This window comes from Chamaea fasciata, unplaced genomic scaffold, assembly GCF_029207755.1.
Source record: "Chamaea fasciata isolate MVZ Bird 193981 ecotype frontalis unplaced genomic scaffold, bChaFas1.0.hap1 SCAF_3, whole genome shotgun sequence".
Taxonomy (NCBI): domain Eukaryota; kingdom Metazoa; phylum Chordata; class Aves; order Passeriformes; family Sylviidae; genus Chamaea; species Chamaea fasciata.
The window spans coordinates 35377091-35400333 of record NW_027094088.1 but is presented as its reverse complement, the minus strand read 5'-3'; the positions used below and the strand labels follow the sequence as shown (position 1 = coordinate 35400333).

General features: G+C 38.3%; 1 protein-coding gene across 6 annotated transcripts in view; it reads right to left on the bottom strand.

Annotated features, from left to right (window-relative positions):
- CRIM1 (cysteine rich transmembrane BMP regulator 1) overlaps positions 1–23243 on the bottom strand; it is a 175004-nt gene that overhangs the window by 39931 nt on the left and 111830 nt on the right. For all 6 annotated transcript variants that reach the window (XM_066178566.1, XM_066178567.1, XM_066178571.1 and 3 more), the window contains 2 exons: positions 15183–15365; positions 10996–11193 (listed from right to left, as the gene is read on the bottom strand). In XM_066178566.1, the coding sequence (XP_066034663.1) occupies positions 10996–11193; positions 15183–15365 (381 nt within the window). The remainder of the gene's footprint in view (positions 1–10995; positions 11194–15182; positions 15366–23243) is intronic.

Below are 23243 nucleotides of genomic sequence, written 5' to 3'. Positions count from 1 at the left end.
AACTCTCTGAATCTACTTCATGAATTAAAAACTAGTTTTTTTATTCAGAAAGCAAAATTTCTTCCAGGTGTTTGTAAGAGCAATTCTCTGTTAAGAGTAATTTAGTAACATCCACAACCAGCTTTAATCAGTCTCATTTTTTTTGCTCTCCTTTAAGTTAATACATTACTCAGGCTTCACCTCTTGGCAAGGTATTCTTATTATCATTATTACATGAAAAACAATCTCTTTGCTTTGTTTCATTTGGAATGCAATATTTTAACTCCAAAAAGTTTTTGTTTCATACTTTTAGTAATATCATGTGAGGGAAATAGTTACTCCATGGTTTTACAAAATTGGTTGTAAGTAGGGAAGCAACTATTGTATTCTAAGCTTTTTCCTCTGCACAACATTTCTTCTGAATAAGCTCAACAGAATAGGATTATACCACGTCCAACATCTCTTTTGTTTTCATAAAATGAAAACCTCTTCTGGGGGGAAAAAAATTAATAAAATTCTATACTAAACAAGGAGAAAGATCTCCAGCATGAATAGTAAAGAACATGCCCATGTTTGGGCAAAGTGAAATAGCTCCCTCCTCTGTAGTAATTCATAACACAGACTACACCTTTAAAAGAAGTAAGATGTTTTGATCCTATGAAACCAATATCAACTGACTTAAAAAAATTCAAAATCAGTGCATTTCAAATCCAATTCAAAATTCAAGCATTTACCATTAAAAAAAAAGGAAAAAACTCTCAACAAACAGTTGTCTAACTTTTAACCTTATGTTTCAAGTGATAACTGGCTCAAAACGGGGCCTGAAGGGTGTGCTGCTCAACAGCCTTTCATTCGAGTCCGCATACTTGTTTAAATTTTGTCTACTGTCCAAAAAAGTTAACTGCAGCCTACTAAGCAGCAGCATGTGTGTTTACTCAAGCTTCCTGTAAAAACATTCATATCATTCCAAGAGTGGCTAAATGTTTTCCATCCTCATAGTTCGCATTCCAGGCTTCCCCGCCCCTCCAATTCATTACATGAAAAATATCAGTCCTGAGTACTGGGCTAAAGAATTTCCTTCCTGGGTTTGAAATACCTAATGCCTCACAGGAAATTTTTTCCCAGAATGTAGCTTTCTGTGTTGGCTATCAGGGTTCAACAATTCAGCATCACATAACAATTTATAAATGTATGCAAGGACTTAGGTGATGTAATTTTCTCGTGACATGAGTAACTCTGAAAAAACATTCAGCAATATCTTGAAACACATAGTTCAGTTTGGCAGCCTTTTGTCTCAAATTTTACTCATGCTGCCAACCTGAAACTGCTAAAATATGTATTTTTTCTTTGAAAGTAACTATTATAATCAAAGACTTTATTGCTGCAGAGTAAAGAAGCCGGGGGTATATGTATGTCTTTTTTGCAGTGATGCAATCAAAATACATACTTTCTACTCCCAAAATATGAAGTTAAAACCTTTCATCTATCATAATCAATTCTAGCAGTTTTTGGTTTAAGAGACATGTATACTCTTCAAATCAATTTTAATGCTGATAAGAACTTTTTTTGGACAGTTTTAGGTGGAATGACACTAAGAAACCACCACCTTGTTGAAGCAGAATCAATTAAGTCTATCAAGAAACATCCAGATACATTAAGAAGGCCATTCACTTATTTTACTAGGTGAAGATAAACACTTATTTAGTGTACACCTGGGGCAAATCTATGAAAACCATTGGTGCTGAAAAAAATTAAGAGCATCCATTAGGTTCTTTAAGTGAGATACATATTCATTAGGATTCTCAGCCTTCCACTGAATTCAATGATGAATCACTGAAACCCACGAAAACGATTTTCCATACTTGTACAGTCTTCCTGCATTTCACTGGCTTACACTGGACAGTTTGGTTTCATCATACAGTGGTTCAACGGGCTCAGCTGCCTTCTCTAGAACCGCTACACTAAATCATGATCTGGCAAACAGAAGCCCAGTTCTCTGCAGCGTGGTGTTTGTGTCCCTTAATTGACTCTGATAAAAAGGCTGGTTGGGAGCTCCAGCGCTGCTGTCGAACAATAACTTACATTTCATGCTGTAAGGAGGACTCTGGACCCACACCCTGTGTCAGTGAACACTGCTCACTACCACTGACTTCATCCTGAATGAATCAAATTCCTCTTCACTGGACTCTGCTACCTGGTTTTACTTAATGAAGTGCTAGACACGCTAAAGGAACTGAACTGAATTACATCTCAGCTAGAGTTTGGATTCCTTTATTGATGAAAATGTTAATTTCTTTTTGTGAAGATAAAGTGTCAGCCATAATGACAGCAAAATACCGTGGGTCTTATTCATGAAAATCCTCTGAGGGGATTTTGTTTAACACCTAATTTCTCATTCACAGCTTATGCTGGCACCCTGCCATTTGTACCTGAGGGCTCTCTTGCAGGATGTGCTGTGAGATAACCAATTACTGTGTATCAGCTTTCTCTATGAACAGCCTGAGCCTCTGAGAGATGCAAGGGAATAGAAGCAACCACGGACTTCCCTAAGGGACATTTTTGGCATCAATGCCAGTGCTGAACACTTGTATTTATTCTCTTGTTAAAAAAAATTCATGCTATCCTAACCAATATTTATTTCCTATGAAGACAGCTATTATTCCAATTTGCAGATGGCTGCCCACAGATGCAGGTGGCCTGAGGGAAACAGTTATTTCTACCACTGTATCTTCTTTAGTATTATTCACATGCTATTATATATTCATATGGTATATTCCCTCTGTTTTTGTAACAATTATTTAAAATGGAATTGCTATTTAAACCACAGTAATGTTACTTAGAAAGCAAAGTTGTTAGCCCAGCAAGAAGCAAGTAGGTCTGTAAGCAGCAGTACTAACTGCAGCTGATTGCCAATGGATCTGGTTAGCTGCAATGGAACAAGATCCCAGACTGGCCCCCAAGAAGAGCTAGTCTGAGCCTAAAGAAGTGTGAGCACATATCAAAATTTTGCAGTCCCTTATGGCACTAGAAAAACCCCTTTCTTCCTAGCTGTCTCTTTTAATCTGAAGAAATGTGATCCCTTCCTTGTGCTGTAAAAATAAGCCATTGGCTCTAAAACCATGGGGAAAGTACAGAAGGCCAGTATGATTGCCTAAGCCTTGGTGCTTAATGAAGAGAAGTTGAGAAAACAAATGAAACAGATAAATACATAATAGATTAAATAAGAGGGCCAATATCACTACGGGAGCTATAGAAGTTATATAGAAGCATCCATCAGAGCTTAAAACAGCTTAATTCTTTATGCTGGATCCACAGAAGGGAATGAGCCTACTTTTCCCAGCCCTCAACAGAGAAAGGAGGCGCATGCCTTGAAAAGTTGTGTGAACTGAAGAGCTTTAGTTTGGGGACAGGACAAGGATAAAGGAAGGTCATCCCCTCCACACTATCGTGTCTCAATATGCCTCTGTCTACAATTTCATGTCTTCCCTGTGGAAAGGCTTTCTGCCTCTCTCCCTGTAGAAATAGCCACCTCGAAGTACACAGTCCTCTGCTTCATACATTGGATCTTTATTAATACACCCCATGCACAGCCCATGGGCTTTGGTGTGTCAGGTAGCTGGAAAGAAGTGATTTAGGTGGACATATTGTACCCAAGTGTCTTGCTAAAAGGGTTGTGATCACTTTCATGTTTAGTAAAAAAGACCCCCAAACACCCTCCCCCTCCAAGCCCCCAGCTATATTTTGGGCTCTATCTTGGTAAGCTACAGCCATCACTTGCATGAACACTGAAAGCTACATGTGAATTACCATTGCTGCTTTCAGTTATGCAAGAAATTTCCTGAGCAAATCTCTTTTCAGTGAGGCTGAAAATACAACTGCCATGCCCTGAACACATCAAAAAGACAATCTTAGTCACAACATGCCACAGAGGGAATTTAGTTTTCTTCAACAACTTTCTGCCTTCTTCTAAATCCCATCTTCCTCTTTAGTAATCCAATTCCATTATTTTTGTCTCATCTTTTTCTTTGCAACAACCTTTCAGGCACTTGAGGACTGCTATGTTCACATTCTGACTTCATAGTTTTATTTTAAGCTGAACCAATCCAATTTATTCAGTCTGTCTTCCTAGGATGCATTTTACAAATTTTGGACTGTGCTCATAGCTGTCCAATGCTTTCCAGCTTCCACCTTTATCAGAGAAGCAATGTACAGAAAAGAACCAAGTACCTACTGTGTCATCCAGGGACATACCGACCCACAGGAAAGAAAACAAAAAGGATTACTTCAGGTCTTGTGAATTCTCCTCTTGATCTTAATTTCAGTATGGTATTTGCCTTCTCAAGGCCCTGTTAATCCATATTCAACATGTTCTTCCCCCATAATCACCAAACTTCTCCTGGAAAGCTGCTATTTAACAACCACTGTGGTTCAGGACTCATGAGGAATCTCCTCCAAGCATGTCACATTCTGCTAAGGGGGAACTGCGGGGGCTCTTTTAAAACAGATGATCTAGGATGGAATTAAGCCAAACGAGGCAAGTGTTATATCTGAGAATAGTTTATTGGTAGTGAAAAGAGTGATGCCCAACTAAAGAAGACTAGGAAAGATAGAAAAGGAGGAAGGAGAAGGAAAAGTAATGGCGGGAGGGGGGCGGTGTGAGAGAGAGCGAAAAAGCACGGGTTGCCACCAGAACTTCGGCGTGTGCCATTGATGTCCACATGGACACACCATGGAGTGTGTGCACACTGCCTGCTGAGGAGCCCACGCAGCTCCTGGACAGGCACAACTCCACAGGCACAGCTCCTGCGGCCACAGGACTGGACACGAGTGTGGGGGGATCAGGCAGGAGGTTCAGAACCCACGACAAGGCTGCAGCAGGGATTGTGGTGACGGGCTGGATCGGCAGCACAGGGTTGGAAGCAGGTGGCTCAGGCAGGAACCTGGGCAGGGGCAGAACAGGTGATGGCTGGAGCAGGTGAGGAAGATGGAAGTGGTAGGACAGGACACAGGAGGTGGTCAACAAGTGTCCAGCCAGCAAGAAGTGAGTGAGAGCAAGCAGAAAGAGCCAGGGCAAAAAAGAGCCCATCAGCTTTTGACACAGTTACTTTTATACCCCCAGCTCCTCCCAAGGTCTGCTCATTGGCAGGAGAGCACTGGCCCAGTTGAATGTTTGACTGCAGTCCCTTGGTGGAGACCTTTCGCCACCTAATTGGAGAATCCCTCTGGAGAACACAGTGTCCTTGGTGGTCTCCTGCTGACTGCCTATTCCATGTGAGACATGAAATGGCTGTCAAAGTCTTCCTAGAGACAGGGCTTTCCTCCATCTTCTTCTAGCTGCCTCCTGCAAGTAGCACATGTGCAGCCCTTCCCCCATATACCACAGGTCAAACAATGTTGAGACAAAAATCAAAATTAATCTGGTTCCTCACAGCATAGCACGTTGTATTTTCCCTTGTTGAATTTGGTCAGCATCTTTCTGTCAGTTCTCTGCTTTAAAACACATACGAATTCATACTCTGCCTTCCAAGACACTGGCTGTTCTTTTTAGCTTTGTTGTCTATAGCTAAAATAAATTTAGCTTTGATCTGAGCTAGTAAAAACATCAAACAGAGCTAGTAAAGATACTGGTGGATACCAGCTACAATGCAACTCAAGAGAGGCTGTCCACAGATTTGGAAATTAAATCCACGTACAAACCCATTGTATTGGCACACCACATCCATAAATACCCCTCTCCTTCATGTACCTACACCCCTTGCTGCTGTCTCTTCCTCCTCATCAATCTCCCCAGGGAGCTCCAGTGTAAAGCATCTCAAGCACCTCACTCAGCCTCCCCTTTCAGCAGCAGCAGGCAAGACTGAAGTGAGGGGAGTGACTGTTACCATCTTCCCTAAGTCCAGCAAACACAAGGCAGGCATTCACAGCATTATACATCTCAAACCAATCTGGGCATCCAATCAACATGGGATCGTGTATTGCATAGCACACATACAGGCTATACACCATGGATACACATACAGCAGCATGTTAGGAAGAATTGAAAAGGGTTTACTGCAGAGAACAGACACAAATCAACTCTCTATAGTAACAGAAATATCACAATTGCTCCATCTTGGTCTATAATTTAGAAAAGAGTCAACAGCTACTTTTATAGAACTTCAGTCTCTAAAATCCTCACAGCCTGGTTTTCTCACTGCAGCAGTAAGAACATCAGGATTTTCTTCATGAGGGAACAGGAATGTTCTAGTTTGGTCTGAATTTACCACAGTCAAAGGCTGAATACATTTGTGTGCTGACATACTGTGCTCATATTTCAAGAATCTTTGTACACAGAATTTCTAGTATGTTATATGTGATCTCTGGCAGCAAAATTTTGTTGCAAGTGTAAGCCAAGAAAAAATTTATCCTTATGAAGCTGCTGGACTGTAAACATATCTAGGGGAACAAATATGTCCTTCGTTGAAACTGATTATAAACCAGCCAAGAAATAACTGAATTGGCAGAATTGCAGGTACAGCAGCATTTAGATCAAAGACAGAGAGGAAGAGTCAAAAATGTCTGATACTAATAACCTTTTACTCTGGATGAGCCACAGCCAGGCCATATCCACAAGCAGTTTTGATTAGAATTTTCTCATCAGTTTCATGCCCCACAAATCCATGTATCCCTCAACACTCAAACGAAAATATATGACAGAAATGTCTTTGACTAAATGTTTTGGTTTGCATATTAAAGAGCTTATATCTGACACGCTTAAGTAAGCTCACACAACTGAAGCTGGCTGCTGAAAGTGGGTTCTCTTTCAAATGTAAATAGAAGTCCGATGAGAAATAAATGCATGCTTAAAAATGGTGATAAGCATATAAAATATCTTCCTTACTATTCTTTATCTAACACTTATTTCTAAATTGAAATATGGGCATGAACTGGTTCATCAGCAACTAAAGTGACTAAGATAGTAGGGGGTTTTCAACAGGTCCTATTCTTCTTCCTGCTTTAGATCTGATGCATAGTTAAGATTTTAAAATACAAATAATTATTTCCTACATCCTGCATTAGTTTCCACAAAAAAGTGAACAAGTTAATGCAAAAAGTAAGAGCTACAGCTGAATCAAGAAATGTATTATACAAGTAGGAGCAAAGAAGCAAAGTATATTCATGATGCAATTATAAATACAACATTTGAAAAGAAGTAATTTTAAACTAATCTGCGAAAACTGTTATTTCTCTATGGTATATGCTCTTGTTGAGAGTGTTGAGATGTTAGAACTGGAAGTCATTCAAAAAAGGAGTGCAAAATGAGGTATGTTTGTCTTTACAATCACTAGTAAACTATTACTTCAAAATCATCTGCCAAGTTTAATTTTTTTGGCCATTTATTGAACATATCACTAAAGTACATTGCTTTTCCTCCTTTAATCAGTTGCATAGTTGAAAATATGATACTTGCATACTATCGCCAATGCCAGACCTTTCCCCACACCAGATTAAGAATTCTGCTTCTCTTTCCTAAACAGGAGGAAATTAGAGATGCAGAAGGATGGAGAACCCAAACTGGAGTGCACAGGACAGTCAACGTTTCTGCTCATACAGTGCACTGCAAAATTCAGGTTAAGCTGTGGACACACAAATGCAATGAGGTGGTATGCAGAAAAGCATCAAATGGCTGACAATGACGCGTTTTAATTTCTCTTTAGGAAAAAATGTGCCTGGAATTTACTTCATTGCTTGTAGCTCCATTAAAAAGTACTGCACATCTTTTTCATTAGAATCATTAAAATCAAAGCATTTGTCAGCCAACTTCCCAGCCAGGTCCTCATTCTCCTCTGTTCCCACCACCCCTGCAGGTCATGGACAACACAGTGAGCATCAGCAGCAGAACTTCATCAACAAAAAAATGCTCAGGAAAAAGAGTGAGAAGCTGATTTAAAATGAGAAGGAGCCCTGATCCATGCAGCTTACCTGATTAAGAGAATAGAGATATCAAGTGGCTGGATGATGGCAGGAACAAAATAGCGTTTTAGATGGGACTAGGTTGTCATTAAAATGATACAACTAAAATTCAGGAAAAATCAGTTGTGCAAAGGAAGTAAAAGTTTTTAACTGTCTTCCCATGGCATGCACACTTCTCCAGCTCAGCCTTAGAACAAGGAGAAAACCAGAGAACAGAAATCTAAAGAAGCTCCTTGCTTACTGGGTTAGCAAGTGACAGCTGCATTGTAATGAAAGCAGACAGTACTTGTTTCCTACCCCACGCATTAAACTCCAAGTAGAAACACTACTAATCTCAGATTTAAGGCTTAAGACACATGAAGCTATCTGACCCTGGAGGTGGGCCAGTAGTCTACAGCTAACAGACAAGTCCCTGCTGCCATCAGCTCAAACACTACCTTTTTAAAAAAGTAATTTTAAGATACACATTCCTAATGTTAAATGCGGACAGTCAACATCTAACATTGTTATTCTTTCCTAATGTTCTAGAATTTTCTTAATGTGTGCTTTCAAAGAAAAATGTTAACAGATTCAGAAACACACAGGGCTCATACTTTAAATCAGGTAACATCAGTGCTTTCATGTATCTAAATACTTTTATTTTGTAGTTTTATTACAGTGTAACTTTTACACTATTATTAGTATTAGGCTGCTAATCACAAGGCATAACAGCCTTGAACTTGTTTGATGCCCCAAAACATAACTTCAAGAGATTTGCTGGTAGCCTTGATGGTTCATTTCTCAGGAATTTTTAAATTTATTTTTATTGCAAGATAAGTTGTTAAGTCTCAGATGCTAAATAACTTCTCATCAAACCACCTGAAGGTGCTTCTTGCAAACTCAATTTTTTAAATCTTGGGTGCTAGCATCTGAACTCACTACTGTGCTTCAACAGTCCCATATTTTTTTTGATCCTTGAAATAATCCTGTATCTGGATTCCTGGAATTAAATGTTTTTCAATAATCAACCTTAATAATCTGTTTTGTTTATATTTGTTTGCTGTGGGAGAGGGAAGTGAAAAAAGAGGAGAGGATTCAAGTGCTTTCAGATATTCTCTGACCACTGGTGCCTAAATATGCTGAAACTTTGTCCTAGCGTGAACTAGAAGCACTTCTACTAATTGTTGGTTCCACCACTTATATAATTTCATTACCTGTTGAAAAAAAACACCAAGGCAAACGTGATGCTTTTAAGCTTAAAACTAAGGAAGTTCCTCAAAATATCATTCAGTATCACTGCCCTCCAGATGACACACTCAAAACTAGATGACTACAATTAGGCATAGAGCATACAACAGCTAACACGACAAATAAATAAGAGTCAGATTATTTTTTAATAAAACATAATATAGATGACACAAAGACCCCATTTAAATATTGATCCCACAATTCTATTGTGTCAGTTTTCATCCATTTGTATCATAAGTATGATTGCACTTCATACGTCAGTCACCCAAGCAACCACAAAACAACTTTTATGGACTTAAACAGTTGTAGCTACGTCTTCTTTTAAAAGTAGAAATATGTTATTGCACAGAATTACACAGCCTACTCCAGAGCTTGTGGCCTGAGAGCACTGCAGAGGCATTACTGTGGTGTGTTAATGAAGCACCAGCTTGTTTATGTTGCAACCTTCAGCAATGAAGGATGGAAGCCTACGCTTGACCCCGTGTTTGCTTCCTACAGTTCTTCATAATTAGCTTATATACATACATACATATAAATACACATATATATATGTGAATTTAATTCAATTATCTCTCATCTATTTTCTCCAGTCTGGAAGGGGAAAATAGAGACATTTGCTTATCCTTCCCTCATTAAAGGAAAAGAATCCTTTCAGTGTATCAACACGTTGAAAATACTTCCATCAGCCTCTCTGTATTGACTTCCCAAGCTGGCTCAGACACCTGGATAATGAGGGGTGATAGCACAGGCTCTGTGATACCCATCCTGAGGTGATAACTGAGGATTAACAGCAGTTAACCTGCTTCTGAACAGTGACATTAATTCAGTGTAAGTAGTGCAATTCACCGGCAGCTTTTACACATTGCATCAAACACCTTCTTCATACCTAGTGATGCAAATTCTGGAGTTGAAGAGCACCTGTAAGAAATCCCTATGCTCCTCATATTTATCCTAAACAGTATCCCTGTGAGCTTACTTGGATGGATACTGCAAACCAAGAAGGGTCCTGAGACACATGTAGATATACAATTTTTTTTTTTTTTTTTAAATCAGAGATGGAATGAGAAAAATTAAAGTGGCAACTCACTGAGCACCCACAAGTGTCTGCATACAGTGAAGACATACATACAGTGGCTTTAGGTCTAGATGAACCACGTCTAAGTTCATCTGGTGTTTTTCCTGATGAACAGCTACTCCACAAAACGCAGCTCTAAATGTACATTTACATATACAATTAACAATATTTTTTTAATGTCTCAGTTTGCAAGTCTTCACATTTCCACTGTCAGGCTGGGCAAGCATTTTACTTTATAGTTAGGTTAAATCTCAGTCAGTTATACCATATACATGTATTTCCAAAAATGAAAAAATAATTGTAAAGTTGAAAAATTAATCTCTCCCAGGTAACATCCCTTTTTATAAGTTTCACTAAAACAATTATGTCCAATATCAAACTATGTTGTAGAAAGAGATTCTTAATTGCAACTAAATGAGAGTGATGAAGAAAATAGGAATATTGCAATTAACAGTAATACCTAGTGATAAACATTTTGACCTTCCAACTTCTCCTGTATTTATTAATAAGGTTTAAACAAAGCTAAGACAAAAGTTAGTAAAAAATGCTGATCTTAACCACCTCTTACTGCTGAAAGAGTACCAGGGATTGCCAACATACAAGCGTAGTTAAACCACGCTGACGTTTTCTGCCCTCAGCAATTATTCAGTAACCAGCCGAAGCCATACCAGCTTCTTAAATCCTCCAAAATTTTAAAGTAAAGCGAGAATTGCCAGGTAAGCAGCAGCCCAAAGCCAGGTGAGGGGGAATACCACTCTCACCTTCACAGACGGGGCAGCACTCCCCAGGGACCTTGACGGGGTTGAGGCAGCTCTGCCCGCAGGCCGTCGCCACGCAGTGCGGGTCCCCGTTGATGCACTGGCAGAACGTGCAGTCGTCCTCGCGCCAGCGGTCCCCGTGAGCTTGGATCTGCCCGTTGGCATAGCAGCCAGCAGGATTATTGACTGGATAAAGCGGGTCTGAAATGAGAGCAATTGAAAGAGAATGTGTGTTTTAATTAATGTTTTAATTTTTTGGTTTTGTTCTTCATGACAAAATGGTTCTTGGATCTGTTGATTCCTTTTTCGTACCGACATTTCTAAATGACCCACTGGAACGACTCGTCAGCACTGCAACTCTCTTTTACACTATGAGCAAACATGAGGCCTCTGTTGCTGCACCTCATCTCAGTTTTGGAGATATACTACCTTTTTGAATAGGGTCAGTTCTCAATTTCATTTCAGTTGCAGTTTTTGCCCTTTGAAAGCCACAAGTCCCACTTACCTGCCTGCAATCAAATTAAGATCTGGGTATTTAAACAACAGAATTTTAGGGAGCATACTTTGTGTAAGATTTCTCCTCCAGTTCCATGCAAGTATGTATAAGCTAACCCATTACTTGAAATAAAAGCAGCTTTTACACTTCAGAAATAATAGTACTCCAGAGATGTGGTAAGTTGCACTGATATTATATAGTTAAAACGATCCATACATTATGTGAATGTATACAACTTATCATGATGGCTAATAAAAGGTAACTGTCAGGCTCAGAAATGAATTATCTGATAATGCACAGTAAGTAGGTCAAGTTTGCAAAGCAAGCAATACTACAAATTACATATTAAAGCAAATCTAATAGGTTAAAAGCAATAAATATACCTGAAAGCATCTTTTTTAGCAGACATCAAATAAGCACAAGTTATTTATTGTGAGTTAATTTTCCAGGGGTGTTAAGATAGAAAGACTTGGGATAAATAAGTTGAAGGAAAAAAAGGATTGAATGAAACTTGGATTATTTCTTTGAAGTTTCATCAGTCCTCTCTGGAAGGAAGGCAATGCATTTTGAATGTAGATAAAACCTATAGCAGTGCCAGTAGCTGTTGTCTTATTCTAAGCCACTTAATGATACTCCAGACATTTGGAGTGAAATGGCACACAAGGTCATCCCTGTCCTGAGCTGTACTGATATTCAGAATTTTAGTAAAATTCTGATTAAGCCCAAAACCAGATGATTGTGAAAATAACACATTTAAAAATTAAAATGCTTCCTAAATTCTTAGCTTTGCACCTTTCATGTTTTAGGATGACCTTGCATCTGTAAACAAATGGTTTGATCTAGCCAAAAATCAAATCATACACAAAGAAATGAGGTGAATTTTATCATTCAACTGCTGTACAGGATTCTGATTGGCAGAGGAATACAGAAAAAGCACAGAAAAAGCATACAAGGCTTGTGCTACTCACAGTAGTCTTTTATGCAACTCAAAGCACGAAGTTCCTGGCACCCTTAAAAGGTCAGTAGCGTTTAAAGCTATAAATTGAGTCCAGCAAATTACATCTCCTAATGCTGATATAGCCTGCAGAACTCTGAGAAAGAATTCCTCCTGGAGTAAAGTCAAGATCAAGAAGGGCTTTTTGTGACTGTACTACACAACTCACACCAAATTTAGTACTTAGCATTTTAGAATTCTTGGAGGAAAAAAAAGCTTTATATTTCTTGACACTTCTATAATCAAGTAAATATTTGTAGGAAGCAACTAATCACCTTGGCAACAAGTTGCAAAATACTCAACAGAAGAAGAGCAGGTAGAAAAAAATGTCACTTCTTCAACAACTAGAAAAGCACGATCAGGTGGACTGATATGTTCTGTCCACTTAAAATATTTGACCTTGTCAGCTTTATCAAAGTTATTTAAAGAAGAACCAGAGCCACCTTTTTTTGCCTTTTTTTTTTTTTAAGTGTTTAAAGGAACCAGGACAATTATAATATGTTAATGGAGCCAGCTGTCTAAGCTCACTTAAAAAAAATGCCACTAAATCAAGAGGGATTTCTAGTAAAAACTATCATGTCTCTTACTATTCAATCAAAGTCAGACTTCCTTCATTCAGTGCCATAACCCCTATCAGAAGAATACACAATAGAAAGAAGCAAGCCATACAGCACAGGTGGTTTGAACAAAGGACCCTATAACTTGGCATTAAGCCACAGACATTAGTAGGAAAAAAAGACGACTAAATAATTATATAACATTACCCTTTTTACTCTTACTAAGGACCTGTCTTAAAGAAGAAATTTCCAGTGCAGACTTATACACACCAAGTCACCAACCTGAAATGCTACCAGGTTTTCTTGTTAGTCTGATTCAAACGTTGCAAAAATGGAGAAATCAAATTTTATTGTGGTATGATGATATGACAGCACAATTTATTGATAAATACTAAGGTAGCTGAATATTTAAATCATCAAAAAGGACAAAGGACATATCTAGATCTGCAAGTCCAATGTGGAAAATCAGCACCCATAATCTGAATATGACAGAGAGGACAGATAGAGCAGATATATAGATACATTACTTATATATCTATATATATTGTCACTATGATTTCATAATGCCAAGTCTTAGAATACCCACATATGAGAAAAAATAGTAATAACGGGAAATGAACCTAAGAGATTTTATATATTCTATAAAGTTAGTAGCTCATACAGCCATGTCTTCAGGAGTGGATCTGCACTTGCCTGGGGAGGGATTCACCACATCAGACATGCCTTCTCTAGCCTTTTAAATCTGCCATTACAGTATTGCACAGGTTTGGGTTTTTTTTTTTTACTTACAGCACGAAGGTGCTTGTGTTGGTGCAACTGCAGCAGGAAAGACCAAAAATCTAGGATCCTGCCTTCAAGTATAGTCAGCAACAAATGTCTAGGCCAGGTCTTAAACTCAGGGCAAATATGGATTGGTATCTCTCTGGAATACTTAAACCTACAACAGTTGCATTTCAGTTTCTCTATATGTGAACACCATGTATCAACCTGATACAAACTTACACTAAAATAGATAAAATATATGCCAAAACATTAAAAAATTACAAATACTCTTTAAAAATGACTTCCGAACTTACCCACCCGATATTTTATTATCGAGATTTTGGGTTTAAATCTCTGAAGCCTTCAGTAGCTTGTAACAAAACAAGCCATTTTACACCAGATCCTGTCTTGAATGAGAAGGTCCAGCTCTTTCAGCTGCCTCTATTAGTTGTATTTTTATGGGGTACTTTACTTTCTAATTCTCTGCTGGGAATAAAACATGACTATAATGGATCTTCTGGCTTATTTGCTCCTGCAAAGAACTACAGGAATAATGATATTAAGGAGACTGCAAAGTGTTTGAAATTCACAGTAATTACTAGATTCCTCTCCTCTGAGGAGGAGATTTCAGATTTCCAGGTGATTTCATTTATTGAGAAGATATTTCTATGTCCACATTTAAACAAAGGGACTAGAAATGATTCACAGGCCTTTTGATTACCTGATGGCCATAACCTGACTCTCACTGAGGCAAGAGGCAAGTGCACAGCACCACCCTGGTCTTCCTCTGCTGGAATCTTCGTTGTATTCTGGCAGAAGATGCCTCCAATACTTTCTAATACAAGCGAGAGGGTCAATGTGAGATTTCTCACAGAGCCCTTTTTAGGAGGGCTGCAGGCCTAGCAAGGCTCCCAGCAGAGCAAAGGAAGAAGAGAAAAAATAGTGACATTGGATTGCAGCCCCATTGCTCTGCTGTAATTGCAGAGGAAAGAAGTTGTGTGCATTATTCTATCTGAACAGAATAAGAAGCAGGTTGCAAAGCATCGAAATTTGTCTCAGGGCCACAACTGCAGCTCTGGAGATGCCTGTCTAAATGTCTATGCAGAAATTAGAAACAGGTTTTTATGTTGTTTGTCAAGAAGGCCCCCCAAAAAGCACTGCACACTTGACCATGTCTGTAGTGTCAAGGTCAGAGAAGCACTGCAAAGAACATGACAGCACATTTAGGCAGAGCAAAAATGTAGAAATAAACTGAATTATGGAGGAATCTGCAAATTTCAGAAGATCAAAAGCCCTTGTTTGCTCATTTCCATTGAACAGGCAAGTAAAAAAAAAAAAAGCAGCAGAATTAAAAGCCAACAGGATTGAAAAGAGACTGTACCTTCACACACTGGGCAGCACTCTCCTTCTGGCACGTAGTACCTGTCGCAGTGTAGCTCACCACACTGGGCAGAGAAGCAAATAGAGACTCCCCCTTGGCACCGACAGAATCGACAGGCATCCATCCGAAACATGTCTCCATCATAATATTCCATGCTGTTAAAAATGCAAGTTGGCTTCACTTCTGAAAGGAAGAAAAAAAAGATTTTACAGATATCACTAAAACAGGAAATAATTAGGCTTATGTTGCTACTAACAAAAACAGATATTAAAGAGTTGATTTTTCTTTCATTTGGTAAACTAAAAATAAAATGCTGTTCAAAATAACCTTCAGAGCAACTGTCTACAATTAAAAGTCTCAATTAAAAAAATTAAAAACCCGGGAAAAGGCTGCAGCGCTCATATTTCTTTGTAGGTGCTAAATATTTCTCATTCCCAATGAACATGAAGCTACTTTAAATTTTGTCACATGAAACAATATGTTTTTCTGTTTTAAAAAGTCAGTTTCTGGTGTTCCTTAAGTGTAGTCTTCCTCTCTGCAGGACTTGATACTCATGTGGATAAATTGCACTAAAGGTATCCAATCAATAGGTAAAAAAAAAAAAAACAAAATCAACACAAAATCCAAACATTTTGTGACTGCATGACCTGCTCCGCAGAACCAAACACTTCTTTTTCCAAGCAACCTGGAGCTGTAATAGCCAGCTCACAACCATACTTCCCACAAAAAAAAAAACCAAAACAAAGCACTCAATTGTAATAATAGTCACATGATCGCTTTAGTGTTTCAAAAATATAAGATGGGTATTTCTTGTATGCCTCCATCTACAGCAGAGCCTTGACATATAATTAAAGCCAAATTTTGTGGGAAACTAAGAGCCTCTCAAAATTTTGAGGTATTTTGGGAAGAACATTGCCTGTTTACTTTGTTAACATTCCAAGAAAAGGAAAAAAAAGATGCTAATTAAACCAATGAAACAGTCTGCAGATTTAATCAGCTTTTTCTCACTATTATTATTATTTTATAACAAAGAGATTTGGTTCCAGATTATGAAGAAGGTTTACACATCATGTATATATCATAAGGTCTTCATAGAGGCTTTGACCTTGCAGTTACCCCACATCTATGAACCCAACTCCATCACCTATTGCCAGCAAAACCCACTCAGTTCAACCAGCCCAACTGATCCGTCCCCTTCCACAACACTTTGAAGCTCCATGGCTTAGGGCTGAATCATTTTCACTCAGGACACTGTAGAAAATGTACTCCAAAATTATGTTTGCCTACAGTACTCCACATTAGTCATTAGGAAACCATGACTTCGCAGTCTCATCACTATACTACTCAACTACTTCAGCCCCCTCCCTTTTCCCCACTTCTGAATAAAATTTTGGCCTCCTATGACACTAGCCCAAAATTTGTGAAAGTAGCCATCTGAAGTACAGCAGTATCTAGTCCACCAGTCTGTTTTTTTCAGAAGCTGTAAATCTAGCAGTCTGAAAAAACAAAGGTTCTGCAAACAGGAAGCTATTTATTACAGCACCAACATTATCAAGTACTGTAGGTAAACCCAACATGTTTCATTGTATTTGAAGGAAAAAGCAAAGAAAATAAAGGACAATTGTCCATGTTTCTGATTTCTGTAGAACAGACGGTAAAGACTATTTACTTACATATGTAATGCCCAACCCCCCAGAGTTGAAAACTGTGCCCACTTTATGCTCAGGTGATTTTTATTTTGCTTAGTGATCAATCTCACATGGGAGATGAAATATATTTAAATGAAAAATCAGCATTTGCAGATTCCTTTCAATCCACCCCAATTCTCTTAACTTTTGGGAGCTAAGAACTTTACATCTGGGTTCCTCTTGACAATGATACAAGTTTTCTTTAAAAAACATTTAAAACCTAAAGCATTTCAAGTATTTCTTTCAATATATGCATACACTGTGGTCCACCCTTGAGTCATTTGAAATGACTGTAAAGCATTAGAGTTGAAACTTGGAAGTATCCTGAGCAATGTTTGATATTTATATGCCTGTTCTGTCTTCAAGGCATAACATAGAAAGCAGCATTAAAAATAAGAGCAAGAGGAGGAAATACCACTGTGTCCGGGAAAACAGCTATGACCTCATTAGAAAGCAATTCACATAAACAAACACTTGAGAAATATTTCAAGTTTATGCAGCTCAAGCTGTTAAGTTTAAAAACCTTCTCAAAAAGGAAAAGTGACAACAAAACTCAAAAGGCCTTTAATCCATTTGCTTCTGGCTTCACGGTTTTGATTGCAGCTTTCCAGATTTTTACTGATTCCCCCATACCCTAACAGTAGAGATGAATTCCTGCCTCATTAGAAGTAGAAACATCATCTCCCATTAATAATCGTTATTTTCACATGTCCAAACAAGACTATGCAAGTAACTGCAAATCCTGTAAGGAAACAGCGTGGTTTTTTCCTACAATGAAAACAACTGCAGAATTTCACTACATGTGTTTTTTTACCATCCAGCCTTATAGTAAGTGTATATATCCAGACTAAACTATAGACCTAAGCCTATACATCCAGCTACGAGACAAGGATTACTTTTGTTAGAACCATCTGTAAGACTCCAGTCTTGAGACTGAGTCAAGGCAAAACAAGCACTAAAAGAACTCTAGCTTTAGATATTCCAGGTGGAAGCCTGATGAAAGAGCGAGCAACACACAGTAACACTATAATAATGCATTTCTTCCACCACAATATGCTGAAAGATCCTTCAGTTCCCTGTTTTTTTTTTTTGTGTTTTTTTTTTTTTTTTTTTTTTGTTTTGTTTTGTTTTGTTTTATTTTTAAGTGCCAATTCTATTGCCTTAGTGATATGACAGTCACCAAGGGATAAAAGAACATAAAGCTAACATTAAATAAATACATATTTTCCTAAATTCACAAATTCATTGTTCTGCCAAAAGAGAAAACTACAGGTAGGATTCTTCAAGCTTAAGTGGGTCACAAAGGAATTCAAATTGCCAAAACTTCATAGCACAAAGCAGCTAAACATATCTGAGACTCCAAATCCTGTTTGTGATGCAGACTACCCCAACATAACAATGTGCATGAGACAGGCCATGGCTTTGTGAACATAAATTCAGTGTCTGCTAGCTCTCAGATAACCCAGTACTACAAGATCGATCCAGCCCAAGCACTGACACACACCTGCCCATCCATGAAAGAAGCCAGGACCGAGGGGATGGTCCCCAGGAAGATATAAGTTTTTTTTCTGGCAGTGGAAGAACAAATGACATCTCTGCTTCTTTACAAAGTCAAGCATGAGTACAATTGACTTGATTTGGTATTAAACTTCCTGCCACAGAGTTCTGTGGCAAGAAATAGTTCTGACACAAATTTAGCTCTACAGATCCCATGGCCACAGCTTTTTTATTCTGAGGGTGAGAGCCCAAAAAGATGGCATTAAACCCCACAGCCTGACACAGTGATCATTTCTCAAACCTTTATGACCAATCTGAACTGCAAAGGGACACAATCTGTTTTATCAAATTAGTTTTCAAAGGTATTTCACCTTCTACATGTAAATCTAATGAAATACATATTAGTTCTATGGGCTGAACTACTCCAAAGTAAAACTTCTGTTATTGAGATTTCTGTAGTTTCCCAATACTTATGGTTTTCTTTAATTAGAGTCATGGAACAGCTCAAAAACACATGCAAGTTTAGCAAACCATCCTTTGCAAGGCAGCAGTTCTGCACACAGTTACACCAAGCACACGAGATGCTTCAGGGCATCAGCTCTCTGTAGGCAAGTTTGGACATTTTCTTTTGTAGTATCAGAAATTCCAGCACTCCCAAATTGGAAGCAAGATTCAAAACAATTTTCTGTTGTTTAAAGGATTAAAAGGTTCATGATTCCAGGACTTCAGAAGTTCCTTCAGTATAAAGAAGTATTTGTACCAGAGCCTTGGAAGGAACTCGGGTAAATGCTGTGAACTTTCTATTAAATGAAAGGGAAGGAAACTGCTAAATACAGAAAAGCTTTCCATTTTTCAGAAGCTGAGTTGATAGACAGTTTTAAAAAGAGAAGGTTACATGTCATTGGAATTGGCCCATAACAATATTACAGGACAACTGTATGCTGTTGCTTCCTTGCAAGCATATAAAAACAACCTTGGTAGAATAAACTATTTGGATTGTTACTCTTCAGGTTGTGCTGCTTAGTTTCTCTAAGCAACATATTCCTTCTTATTGCAGCATATTCCCTATTAACACAATTACAGGCCTGCTCACGAAGTCCTTTGGTCTTGCATATTCTAAAAAGGTCATCCAGAAACAGAGAAACCCAAATTAAAATAAAACTGTACCTATTATTTGTGAATGAATGCATTTATTTATACATTTACTTAAAAATACTTTCACAGCTTAAAGGAATGAAATACTGGTTTGTGGCAACTGCAGTCTGCAAAAGAAATTAAAAGATACTTGGGATGCTGGATACAGCTGATACAGCCCTGTCTAAATCTTTTCTTTAACACCACCAGTAATGGAGGAAATGCAACCTACCTATTAAACAATTCCACAGTTTTATTTACCGTAACAGCAAAAATCATGGAAGGGGTAATTCAGGCGAGACAGAAACAGCAAACGAATAGAGAGGAAGCCTCCTCTAAGCTTCATTGCACTTCTCATCTTCAAGGTCTCATGCTCTACAGTTTTTTTTCTATCCTCCAGTATACAAATTTCTTGGTAAGAGGACTCATCCTCAGGACGTCCCTGCCTACATCCACTCTTACAAATAAAATGTACACGTTTCTTTCAATTTTTTCTCTATCAGGCCATGTTTTTTAGTGTTCGATTGTTTCTGTGACTTTCTACAAGGCTATGCCCCTTCTTTGTCTTAACTCCTTCTAGAAATTAAGCAGTGCTGCTTTTTAACATTCGGCAGTTCTACTACAGGTAAATACCGGGACAACAAAGGAAGAGCTGAGGCCACAGAGGGTGGTGGCTATGCTCTAAAGCCCCCAGACAGTGACAGTTTTTCTTGATGAAATTGCCAAATAATCATTGAAAGCAAGATGTGTTTTCATAACAGACGAATGAGTTTAAATCCCAGCGGTCTCTGTCAGTCCATGCCAGGAGAAAATACATGTTGTGATCAGATCAGCTATAGGCATGTTAGTAGGGCACCGACAACTGAAACAGTACCACTAATAAGTGCTGGCACAGTCCATCATGCATTGCCATGACATTTGTGAGAAACCTCTGGTGTGTGAGAAAAGCTAAAAAATAGCAGGAGGGGAAAAAAAAAAAAATCTCCAAACCTGTAACGCAAGGCTATAGTCTGGCATTATAACAGGTCTAGCCATATCTTCCATACTTTGAGAAAAGTACTGAATTTTAACCTTTGTCCTCCAAAATACTGGCAACTTTGTCCAAGTTTAAAAATCCAGCAATATCTGAGCCAGAACATTACTGAAGGTATTAGCTACCAAGACAATACACTTTGGCAAAAAACATTACTATTTCACCAAAGTAAACACTAAAAGTATATACTTATTTTTTTTTTTAACTTTTAAACCCTGGCAGAACTGCACCATTTGACATCTGATATTCTTTGTCATATCATATGTCATAACGTCATATAATTTAACAGAATCTACACAGCATCTTGTGTTTCATTAGCCAACGTGAAATAAGTAAAACAGATTTTGTCCTTTTTTATTTAAAAAAAATAACTTTGTTTTTAAAACTCGGTCTCTACTTCCCATTGAACAACCCTCCCACGCCTAGTTAACCACTGTCGAGTTTTGAGTCTGGTTTCACATCCAGCTGTGATCCTGACAATCCCTACCCCATCTTTTTTATCTCTTTATCTACAGACTATTTTTTACCAGGAATTTTGGGTTATCTGGCCTTCAGTTTTCTGTGTTTTCCTTTTCCCTCCGGTTTTAAATGAAACTGGTAATGACTTGCACTGTTTCACACACTTTTCCCTATTTGACTAGGGCAAGTGTAATACAGGTTAAAAGGATCTAAAACGTTTAACTTGGTTTGGCTGACTGACCAAGTTTTTCAATATACTAGACCAAATTCTCATCCAGCTGTGTGACTGGTGATTAGCCATATTTTCAAATACCTTTCACATGTTCTGACTGAATTAAAAACAATAAACCCCAAAACCAAACCTCAGTCCACAACAACTAAATCCCTCCACCTTTTTGGTATCAGATTATCTTCCTTTAATGTTAACCTTATTACGTACCAAATAATTTGTTATCTTTTGCATCTCACAAGCTGCATTTTCCATCTTATTTTTTTAAGGAGCTGCCTATTTGAAGTCCACCACAAAAATCTGTGGTTTTGGATGGCCAAAGAGAAATATGCAGTACTGTTCAATTAGTATTAGGACTATTTAGTTCTCTGCTCTGAGACAGACTGTTACCTAGGTCAAATCCTTATTTGTTTAGAGCACATACAAAGTAAGTCTAATGAAAGTGCAAAAAAGACTGCCAAGATTAATACAATAAATAATGGGAACTCCATGGTAGATGGTGGCTTCACTTAAGACTTTGTTCTTCCTTCTAAGGTGAGTATTTTCCTTGCTGACCCTATATTCCCCTTCAAATCCTTTCAGTACTAATTGATGCTCCCTTTAGAAACAGGCCATTCTCACTTCCTTTTAGAAATAGAGGAATGACCTTTATCCTTTCCTGCACCATGAGATGAATAATGGATCTGCAATTGCTGTGAGGAGCAAGTTCACCAATAGGTGACAAGAAGTGTGATTAGAGAGGATTTCTAATCTCTCTTCCAATGCACTACCACTGTATAGAGATGGAAGCGTTAAAATAGCCAGAAGGCACAGAGAAAAAAGACATGCTTCCTTTGTGTCGATTTATTCTCTCAAATGAGGAAAAAAAATCACAGAAACAGTCATAAAATACTGAGCATGAGTCACATCCAAGTGGTCTTACTGATGTAGGAGAACACTTCTGTAATACCACACAATTATCCATACAGCCTACACCAGCAGTATAGAAAGGGTCAAAGTCTTAAGTCCTGGGGAAGGCGTGATTTGAACTTCCCAGGATCAATGCCACTTATTTTCATGCATCAATCAGGTAGTCCCACTTTCAACGGATGGGGCAATGAAAGTCCACACCTCAACCCCCAGGAAAAATGGATTGGGACTCCACAGCCATCCTTGGCAGATCTGGGCTCTAAAATCACAGCTCAAACACAGCCATGGCAGAAAGCAGCCTGGTCCCCTTGACCTTGAACCATGCTGACACATTGATGATGATCACTCACACAAGTAATGCATCATATTTCACAAACCAATCGACAATATTTTTGAAGTAGAAGTTATTTTCAAGGAAAATTACTGAGAAGTGAAAGCCCTGACTGACAGAAGGTCGCAGCTGCAGGATGCCTAGTAATTGCTCTCTCAAATTTCTAAGGCACAGCTCACAGTCAGTATGTGCTTTAAGTGCAACTTACATTCACGAGGTCCATGCATCAATACCTAATTAGAAAGCAGGCAAGTTTGGATACTCTCTCTTGTTTCCAAGCACTTGAACTCTTGCTGCACATGCAGTTTTTAATCTCTTTAGACTCACTTGTTGATGCTTGTAATTTAATGCTGAATCAATTTTCTTTCCTTACAAGCTCCTCCACGAGTAAAAGCAGCACACTAGGATTAGCAGACAAAAGCCCTGGTGAATAATATATTTTGTATGGATAAGAAGAAACTAGCTTCTATAACATGCAGGGGTTTTTGGAAGGCTGCATATCTTGGGAATCTCTTACTCAATTTTCCCCAAATAAGAATCACATACTATCTAGTATTCTCTAGATGAAAAGCAGTTTTCAGGTAATTGCAAGTGGGGAAACTTCACAGCAGTTGGCATAGGCTGCCTTTAAACAAAGCAATACTGACTCTCCCTTTCCCTGAAACAGGGCAGCAGAACCACGCAACAGACAAAATCTCTTTGTTCAGTTTCATACAGTAAGATGAAATTATTTGCTATAGATTTCCCATGTTGCCTTATTTCCTTTATATCGACTTCACAC